The 10,541-nt window shown below is 41.1% G+C and overlaps 1 protein-coding gene across 1 annotated transcript; it reads left to right on the top strand.

Moving 5' to 3' along the window:
* Positions 1-861: 861 nt before the first annotated feature.
* On the top strand, positions 862-1,991 carry LOC137132936 (trace amine-associated receptor 13c-like). The gene is made up of 2 exons (XM_067515966.1): positions 862-1,022; positions 1,151-1,991. The coding sequence occupies exons 1-2, from the start codon at positions 862-864 to the stop codon at positions 1,989-1,991; spliced, it is 1,002 nt and encodes a 333-aa protein (XP_067372067.1).
* The last annotated feature ends 8,550 nt before the right edge of the window (positions 1,992-10,541 follow it).

The raw sequence follows: 10,541 nt of genomic DNA, 5'->3' as shown, positions 1-10,541 counted from the left end.
GAGTTTAATGGAGTGGGGCAGAGCGGCCGGAGATTTTTTAATGGGAGAAAAACAAGGACTTTTCTAGGAGTTCAGGATAAAAAGTCTACCATGTGGTCAACTAAGACGATCTGGTGACTTGTGGTGTACAGGACACCGGTAGAGATCGTTACAATAGTTCAATCTGCTGAATATACAGTGCTGACAAAAAGTATTTGCCCCCTTCCTTATGTACTGTGTGTGTAGATACTATGTGTGTGCAGTTTTGTTCTGGTTAAGCTGCTAGTTCTGTGACATCTATCTACTAATATCTAAAAGGGCATCAATGGGCCCAGTGTCATCAGGAGACACAGCCACATAAAGGTGGGTGTCATCAGCGTAGCTGTGAAATGAGATTCCATTTCTCCTGAAGACACCAACTACTATAAAGAGAATATATAAAAGTTAAAAAAAGTAGTGGTCCTAAAATTAATCCCTGGGGGGTTTGAATATATTTTCACAAGTTTCAACAAACTGTCTGCCACATAGATACAATGAAAACGAGTATTTCCAGATTTCCCATCGTGTCCCTTCAGTCTATTTAAAAGAATCTGATGGTCATCTGTATTAAAAGCAGCACATAAGTTCATTAGTCGTAACGTTGAGATTAATCCTAATATCATTAAGTATTTTGACTAAGGCTGTGTCTGTACTGCCATGACTATGGAAACTGGACTGAGACATAACACACACACAAACCATGAGATGACACATGAACAAACACATTCATTTCTAATTAACAGTAAGTTAGAGGAGGGACTGAAGAGCTACATAAATTATAAAACAGAGAGCTTTGGTCAGAGAGCTGCCATAGTTCAGCAGCTTCTCCTCTGTCTGCTGATGATGGAGGAAGTTGAACTCTGCTTCCCACAGCTCAACACGTCCTGCTGGAAGAAAACGCGTCCTCTCTCTGTCTCTGTTATTACTTACCTTGTGCTGTCCTTCATCTCTCTGCTCACTGTGACTCTCAACCTGCTGGTCCTCATCTCCATCTCACACTTCAAGTAGTTACCTTTTATTAATTCATAACTTGTAACAACATAAATATTTGTGAGAGAAAGTAGCTTTTCTCTTTGAATTTGATAAAGTTTCTTTATCTGTTCACATGATAACTGATATTACACATTATAAGTATTTTGCTCTCTCACGTTTCCAGACAGCTCCACACTCCCACCAACCTCCTCCTCCTCTCTCTGGCTGTCTCTGATTTCTTTGTGGGCTTCGACATGTTGTTTCAAATTCTGCTCATTAACGGCTGCTGGTTACTTGGTGACCTCATGTGCACTTTGTATATTGTTTTTGATTATGTTGTTACCTGCACCTCAATAGGAATCATGGTTCTGATATCTATTGACAGATATGTGGCTATTTGTGACCCTCTGCATTATTCCACCAGATTCTCTCCAAGAAGAGTTCAAATCTGTGTTTCACTGTGTTGGGTCTTATCTTTCTCCTATGCCGTCATAGTGATGAAAGATGTCTTGAAACAACCAGGCAGATATATTTCATGTGTTGGAGAATGTGTGATGCCCTGTGATATTATTCATCAATTAACAGATTTTATTTTCACCTTCCTCATTCCCATCACTGTCATCATAATTCTGTATATGAGAGTGTTTGTGGTGGCTGTGTCTCAGGCTCGAGCCATGAGGTCTCATGTTGCAGCTGTCTCACACCAGCGTTCAGTGAAAGTAACTGTGAAAAAGTCTGAGTTAAAAGCAGCTGGGACTCTGGGTGTTGTTATAGTTGTGTTTCTAATATGCATATGTCCATATTTCTGTGTCACTGTTAAAGGTCAGGACACGTTTGTCAGTGCTTCATCTGTAACCTTTTTATTATGTCTCTATGATTCTAACTCCTGTCTAAACCCCTTGATCTATGCCTTATTTTACCCCTGGTTTAGAAAATCTATTAAGCTTATTTTTACACTTCAGATTCTGAAGCCTGGTTCCTGTGAGACAAACATGCTGTAAAGAGACACTGAGGACTAAAAGAAATCTGTCTGCATATGTCAACGTTGTGTCAGGACAGTGTGTGAAGGCCCTAATTCAACCACTTTCTCCGTTATTGTCAGTTCTCTATAGAGTATGTGAGTATCTGTGGTGTCTGTGTCTCAGACTTGTACAAGGAGGTTTTACATGAGGTTCCAGTGTTCAATGAATCTGAATGCTGAAAGGTCTGAGATGAAGGCAGCCTGGATTCAGGGTGTTAGTTGTGTTACTATAATGAATGAGCTCGTATCCATGTTCATTTCCTCATCTGTTGCTGGAAGATCTCTGTAGACTCTAAACTACCTAAACCCTGTGATTTCAGCCTTTTCTTTACCCCATTTTAGAGATTTCGCAAAGAGACAAGTATGATGTAGAGTGACACCTGGAGAGACTGATAAGAGACTTTTACTCAGTTTAAGGAAATATGCTTGAATAATGTAACGTTGAGTCAACTATAAAATGAATCTCAAAATCAGGCCAATTTTAAATAATTGTATTGATATTTTTAAACCGAGGAGACATAATGTGAAGTGACTGAAACAAGATTTCAGTGAAAATAAAAATGTTTTTGTTCCTTCTGTTTTTGTGTTTCTGGTTTCAGATGTCCTACCTACAAAAAGTCATGTCTAGGGTTATGTCAGGTTTGTAGGCAAGGTGGAGTTGGGGGGTGGGGGTGGTTATCCTCAGCAACACAGGCTTTGTTATTGTGATCATTCCTAAACCAAGACTGATCTACTCTCTGTACTGTCCCTGAACGCAGCACCATCACTGCTTCTGAGAGCCCGAGGCTGTTCTCATGCCTGCTTTGTTAGTGTTTTTTTGAAAAGAAGAAAAGAAAGCAAAAGTTATTTCTACGGTTTTGGCCACACTATTTAAAAAGAATGATGAAGCAGTACAACAGCACTCCAGTCTAATTCCACAAACCACTTTGACCTCAATACTAAGCAGAGAGTAGAATTTTCACCTTTCTGACAGTTTCAAGGTAAAAACTGTAAAATTATAACATTGTAAAGGGAGAATTTATGGCAGAGTTGCTGTATTGGATTGTATTAGATTGTACAGGTGTATCTAAGGACTTGAAGGTAAAGGTCTGTGAAGGTAAAGACTACTACAGGAGAATGCTGGAGTGGAAACTTCAGCAGAACAACTTGAGGGAGGTCTGGAGTTGTGTGGTCGGACTACTGACCAGTGTCACTTACGTCACACATTATGAAGACCTTTGAGAGGCTGATCCTGGAGCGGCTCTGACCTATACGTAGGCCACCAGTCCCAGATAGGAGCTGAGGATGCCATCATCTACCCGCTGAAAGGTGCATATGCCCATCTGGACAAGCGATTGTGTCCTGGATTGTTGACTGACTGGCAGATCACAGTATGTACATCTGCAGCACGGCTTTTCAGACAGAGGGGTGAGTAACATTGAGGCCACATAAGGGACAGTCCTCTCCCCCTTCCTCTTCATCCTTTATACCACGGACTTCAACTACCAGCCAGATTCTGATTCTGCCATAGTTGTATGTATCAGTAAGGGTGACCAGTCTGAATACTTTATAACTCCTCCCTCTGATCTCAGCTGCTCTGATTCATAAGCATTTGGCTCCTATCTGTAATTTTGTAAAATTTTAACTTAACATTTAATCCTAAAATTAGAATAAAATATAAAGTTTCTTATGCACAACATTATACTCTTGCATCTTTGACCCTCGGGGATTAAGAATGTATTTCTGATTGGAAATTGCAATAAATGATTATCACACATTATATACAGTAGTCAACATTTGAAGTCGATCCAAAAACATTTAGCAAAGTTGTCTAGAACTAGACTAGAACTAGACTAGAACAGGTATTGTTCAAAATGAATGTATAACATGTAAGTCTGCTATTAATCAATGTTGTCATCAATGGAATTTAAAGCCTCATCACTTTTGATGGTGCCCAGATGTGATTGTTTGTGTCTTGTCCCACATTCTACTACCCCCAGCCTACTACCCCCTGCTATAAAGACTTTTCTGAACTCCCACTTCCTGTTTGATAGTTTGAACCTGTGACCTGTTGGTAGATGAAGTGGAGCCAGGGGAACATTTTGGTAAGCATCACAGTAATAGTGTTTTTTAGAGGATGTATTAATGTGGGTATTTTGGTACTTTGAATATGTCCACACAGCTAAACAACAACAACAACTCTATTCTTCTGGCTAGATGGTAAAACTACACGTACCTAGTCGCTACAGGGCATGGGCTAGCCCCATGGCCCCGAATTCCTCAGGCAAACCTTTCCGATTGTTCAGAGCATAAACACTAAAAGCTGTCTCACAAAAAATATGTTGACCAAGAACATTAAGATGAATAGAATTGAAAAAGTGACCCCTGTGAAAAAAATACAATGGCATGGCATTTTTGTTTTGTAGCACAAGCCAGAGATGAGAATAAGAGTTTAATTATTGTCTCAATCAAGGCTGGTGGAAGGTACTGCTACAAGTAAACAGCATGTGTTTGATGATGGTTCTGACTCAGCTTACTCTCACTGGCTTTTGTAAGCTCAACAAGTTTGCAAGCAATATGTGACCAGCCTGAAGGCAGAAAATAGCAGGGAGAGGGAATGTGGATGAAGGTAAAAGTTTGGAGACTTCCTGTCAAAACCCTAACGGTCATGTATATCAGATTTACAGTGAAGAACCAGATCATCAGGAGTTGTTAAATCACCTCAAACAGATCAGATTGATCGTATAGGCTTGGAATCATCATACCTGCCTGTGAGAAAAACAATGGATGAATAGTCATCCATCGCTGGTGGACCAGAGAGCCAGACAATCCAGGAGCATAAAGATTTAGAGGAGCAGGCATCAAAGCAGTGAGCCAGGGAGGAGGCAGATGGATGGAACGGTGCTGGGTCAGCTGGAGATTCCAGAGCAGAGGAAAACTTTGATAAGTAAAATGGAATGTTCAAAAGTCAAGGATTCAAAGCTGGACTTCTCTTCTTCTGCGCCGGTTACTGAGACATCTGGTAACTTGTGGAGTGAAGGAGGCTGGTATATATGTCTGCTCCTCTTTGGGCGTTACAGAACAATCTGGCCTCTATTAACCGTGTAGGCATGCAGGACTGGAAGGGTCAGGTTTAGGGGGATGAAATAGCCTCTGGTATGCAGCCGAATTCTAGACCCACTGCCTCCCGGCCCACCCTCTTTTCACCAACCACACGTGGCTCCACCAGAAAGATGCATGAGTGTTGGGACAGCCTGATTCTTGAATTTTACTGCAGTTTGCATTTTGAACTTAAACCGTCCTCATTCACTATGGAGCAGCCAAGTGCTGCCTATCTTAATTTTCTCCTCTCAGGTTGATCACGCCTCAGGTGCACGGCAAAGGGAGTCAGACCCCTGTATTACCTTTAGACCCTTAAAGAACTCTGGAGGATGCTTGCTGTCCCAGAAAAAAAGAGGCCTCACACAGACTGTTGTATATAACTCAAGGAAGCAGGTCAGTTACTGATTATGTCATTGAATTCTGGACGTGGACAACATAACGTTAAACAACCAGTATCCACTGCTCCTGATATCCTCAGCGTTTATTCTGCTCCAGGTAGCCTCTTTTTACACCAAGCTAGACCTCTGAAATGCCTGTCACCTGGTCCACAATCAGAAAGGTGAAGAGCAGAAGACCGCAATCATCATCCCTTCAAGCCATTGAAAGTATTTTTTCATGCACTTTTGACCAACGTCTTTCTAGGAACTAGTTAATGATGTAGTTTGTGTTTGTGCCTCTGGGCGGTTCTCCATCACCTCCTGCAGAACCAGCTTTATGTCAAACCAGATAAGAATGAATTCCATGCCTCCACAGTACATCTCCCAGGGTTTCCATTGTTTAAAAAGAACAAAAGTCCCAGTGGTAGGGTTGTTAGTGCTGCCGCCTCACGGCTAGGAAGCCACCAGGTAAAATCCCTGACCTGCTGTGACCTTCATGTGTAGAGTTTGCATGTTGTTCACCCTGTTTGCGTGGGTTTCCTCCCTATACTCTGGTTTCCTCCACAGTCCAAAGACGCATGTTAGGTTAACTGGTGACTCTAAATTACCCATAGGTGTGACTGTGTGTGAATGGTTGTCTCTTTGTATGTGTCTCTGAGTTGGCACTGAGATAGATGGAGACTTGTCCAGGTTGTAACCTACCTCTCGCCCAATGACAGCTGAGATAGGCTCCAGTCCCCCTGTGACCCTGGACAGGATATGTGGTTACAGATGATGGACTGATGGATGGATTACAGTTTGAGAGTAAAGTCTGAGCCTGTCAGCAGCATTAAAACCAAGATTGGTAGGACCAGTAGCTTCACGCTGGAAGACACACAGCTTCAAAGCCGGGGGACACCTGCAGAAAGGGACAGAGAGAAGGGGACAGAGGAGGACAAAGACAACTACGGGAGAGAACACACAGAGTTAATGACATACAGTGGTGACAATTGCGGGATGAGAGGAGAGTAGAGATGGTCAAGAGGAGGAAAGGAGCTCAGTGCATTGGGGGGTGGGTCCCCCAGCAGTCTAAGCCTATGGCAGCATAACTATAACTAACTATATGCTTTATTAAAAAGGAAGGTTTTAAGCCTAGACTCAAAAGTAGAGAGGGTGTCTGTTTCCCGAATCTGAACTGGGAGCTGGTTCCACAAGAGAGGAGCTTGATAGCTAAAGGCTCTACCTCCCATTCTACTTTTGGAAATTCTGGGAACCACAAGTAGGCCTGCATTATGAGAGCGAAGTGGTCTACTGGGATGATATGGTGCTATGAGGTCTTCTATTTATGATGGAGCCTGACCATTCAGAGCTTTATATGTAAGAAACAGGGTTCTAAATTTAATGGGAAGCCAATGGAGAGAAGCTAGTGAAGGTGAAATATTATCTCTCTTGCTAGTTCCAGTCAGCACTCTTGCTGTAGCATTTTGGATTAATTGCAGGCTCTTTAGGGAGTTACTGGGGCATCCTGAAAGTAGGGAATTACAGTAGTCCAACCTAGAGGTAACAAATGCATGAACCAGTTTTTCGGCATCACTTTGAGACAGGATGCTCCTAATTTTGGCAATGTTCCGTAGGTGGAAGAAGGCTGTTCTAGAGATTTGTTTTATATGTGAGTTAAAGGACAGATCCTGATCAAACATAACTCCAAGGTTCCTTGCAGTAGTACTGGAGGCCAGACTTATGCCATCTAGTGTAACAATATGGTTGGACATCATATCTCTGAGATTTTTGGGCCCAAATACTATGACTTCAGTTTTGTCTGAGTTTAAAAGTAAAAAATTGTGGGACATCCAGGCCTTTATGTCTTGTAGGCATGCTTGAAGCTTTATTAACTGATTATTTTCATCTGGTTCCATAGATAAATATAGCTGGGTATCATCACCATAACAGTGGAAATTTATGGAGTGTTTTCTAATAATGTTGCCTAAAGGAGACATATATAAAGTAAAAAGTATTGGTCCTAACACAGAACCTTGTGGAACTCCATAGCTAACCTTTGTGTGCATGGAGGATTCATTTTAACATGAACAAATTGAAATCTATCAGATAGATAAGATTTAAACCAACCTAGTGCAGTTCCTGTAATTCTAATTTCATGTTCCAGTCTCTGTAATAAAATGTTATGATCAATGGTATCAAATGCAGCACTATGATCTAACAGAACAAGTATAGAGATGAGTCCAGTATCTGAGGCCATGAGAAGATCGTTGGTGACTTTTACCAGTGCTGTTGTACTATGATGAACTCTAAATCCTGACTGAAAGTCTTCATACAAATTATTCCTATGAAGGTGATCACATAATTGTTTTGCGACTACTTTTTCAATTATTTTAGAAATAAAGGGGAGATTAGATATTGGTCTGTAATTGGCTAAAACACCTGGGTCAAGACAGGGTTTTTTAAGTAATGGTTTAATTACAGCTACCTTTTAGGCCTGTGGTACATAGCCTGTTTCTAAAGATAGATTTATGATATCTAATATGAATGTATCTATTAAGGGTAAAGCTTCCTTGAGCAGCTTAGTTGGAATAGGGTCTAGCAGACAGGTTGTTGGTTTAGATGAGGTAATAATTGAAGTTAGCTCAGAGAGATCTATGGGTAAAAAGCAGTCTAACAGGGAGTGGGGCCTTATCGATGACTCTAGCACTGTTGAACATGAAGATCTATCTGTAATTTTTGGGGGGAGGATCTGGTGAATTCGTTCTCTAATAGCTACAATTTTATTCAAAAAGAAGGTCATGAAGTCATTGCTGCTCAAAGTTAAGGGAATAGTAGGCTCAACAGAACTATGGCTCTTAGTCAGCCTGGCTACAGTGCTGAACAGAAACCGGGGGTTGTTCTTGTTTTCTTCTATTAATGATGAATAATATGCTGTTCTGGCATCACTGAGAGCTTTTTTGTACATTTTTAAACTATTTTTCCAGGCTAAATGAGATTCTTCTAACTTTCTGGAACACCACATCCTTTCTACCTTTCGTGTTTCCTGTTTTAAGTTGCGTGTTTGTGAACTATACCATGGAGATCGCCTCTGCTGGTTTACTGCCTTCTTTTTCAGAGGGGCAACACTATCGAGTATTGTACGTAGTGAGGCTGCAGAATTGTCAACAAGATAATCTACTTGTGCAGGAGTAACATTAAGGAGACTACTTTCCATTGTATTAACATATGGTGAAGCAAATGATGAAGAAATAATTTCTTTAAATTTGTTGACAGCTTTTTCACTTAAGCATCTGCTATAGTGGAATTTTTCCCTAACTGCTATATAGTCTGTTATTGTAAATTCAAATGTTATTAAAAAATGGTCAGACAGAAAAGAGTTGTGAGGAAACATGGTTAAATTATCCGCTTCAATTCCATACGTAAGGACAAGGGTCTAACGTGTGACTAAAACAGTGAGTGGGTTTATTCACATTTTGGGAAAAACCAATTGAATCTAATAATGAATTAAACGCAGTGCTCAGGCAGTTACTGTCAGCATGTACATGAATGTTAAAGTCACCCTCTATAATGACTTTATCTGTACTAAGCACTAAATCAGCTAGAAAATCAGAAAATTCAATTAAAAACTCTGAATAAGGGACTGGAGGACGGTACACGATAACAAATAATAGTGGTTTTTGAGTTTTCCAGTTTGGGTGTGAAAGGCTAAGAGTAAGGCTCTCAAATGAGTTATAACTATGTTTAGGTCTAGGAATTATTGCTAAACTAGAATGGAAGATTACTGCTACTCCTCCACCTCGGCCTGTGCTTCTAGGAACATGATACTTAATATGACTCATTTAAACTGACATATTCTTCCTGCTGCAACCAAGTTTCAGTGAGACAAAATAAATCGAATTGATGATCACTTATTAAGTCATTTACTAACAGAGATTTAGAAGAGAGAGATCTGATATTTAATAATCCACATTTAGTAGTTTTGGGGTTTTGTTCTCTAAGAGGAGTAGTGTTAACTTTTATTAGGTTATTAATGAATGACGACATGCGGGTGTACATGTCGTCACTGGTCAGATTTGGCAGGGGGCCAGAGAAAATTACGGAGTCCGACATTGTTTTGGCAAAATTACACACCGATTCAACATTCATTTTAGTGACCTCCAATTTGCGTAATCGGGCGTCACTAACTCCCACGTGAATAATAATATTACTGTATTTACGTTTATCCTTAGCCAGGAGTTTCAAATATGATTCAACGTCGCCCGCTCTGGCCCCAGGAAGACATTTGACTACGGCCGCTGGAGTCTCTAACTTCACGTTTCTGACTATGGAGCTGCCAATTACCAGAGTTGGTTTCTCAGCGGGTGTGTCACTGAGTGGGGAAAATCGGTTAGAAACGTGAACCGACTGGTGGTGAACCTCAGGCGTCTGTTTAGCATTAGATCTCTTACGAACCGTCACCCAGCCGGACTGGCTTCCCGGCTGCTCGGGAACTGCCGGGGGACAGCTAGCAGGGGCTACGCTAGGTCGGCCCGCACCAGCTACCGGGGCCTGACTAGCTGAGTTGTTTTCCATGGTGCGGAGCCGTGCTTCCAATTCCGTGAGCCTCGCCTCCAAAGCTGCAAAAACCTTACACTTATTACATAAACCATTATCAGTAAAGGAGGCAGAGGAAAAACTGAACATAAGACACACCGAGCAAGTGAGAGAAGGAGAAACAGAGGGAGACAGAGAAGCCATTTCTAATGGATAACTGCTAAGCTAACGAAGCTAATATAAGTGAAATGTGGAATATGTAAACTTTAGCTGGTTATGTTTTGCAAAAGCAGGTGCTTGTGTAATACAAGCGTATGTTACGACTAAGTATTAATTCTTGTGTGAAGAAATCACTTATTTAAGTAAAAATAACAGCTACAATTAATCAGTAAACAGTCCTTCGGTAGAAACCCAAGAGTGTGCAGAAACAGGAAGTGACGCAATACGCTTACCGCACGAGCAGCTGATCCCGAAAAGCATGTAGACAAAGGGTTTAAGGGTATCTTTTACTGATACTTCAAGAACTTCACAACTACAAAATCATACACCAAGATTCATAT

The sequence above is a fragment of the Channa argus genome, chromosome 9, assembly GCF_033026475.1.
Source record: "Channa argus isolate prfri chromosome 9, Channa argus male v1.0, whole genome shotgun sequence".
NCBI lineage: Eukaryota > Metazoa > Chordata > Actinopteri > Anabantiformes > Channidae > Channa > Channa argus.
This window is presented reverse-complemented; position numbering and strand designations above follow the sequence as displayed.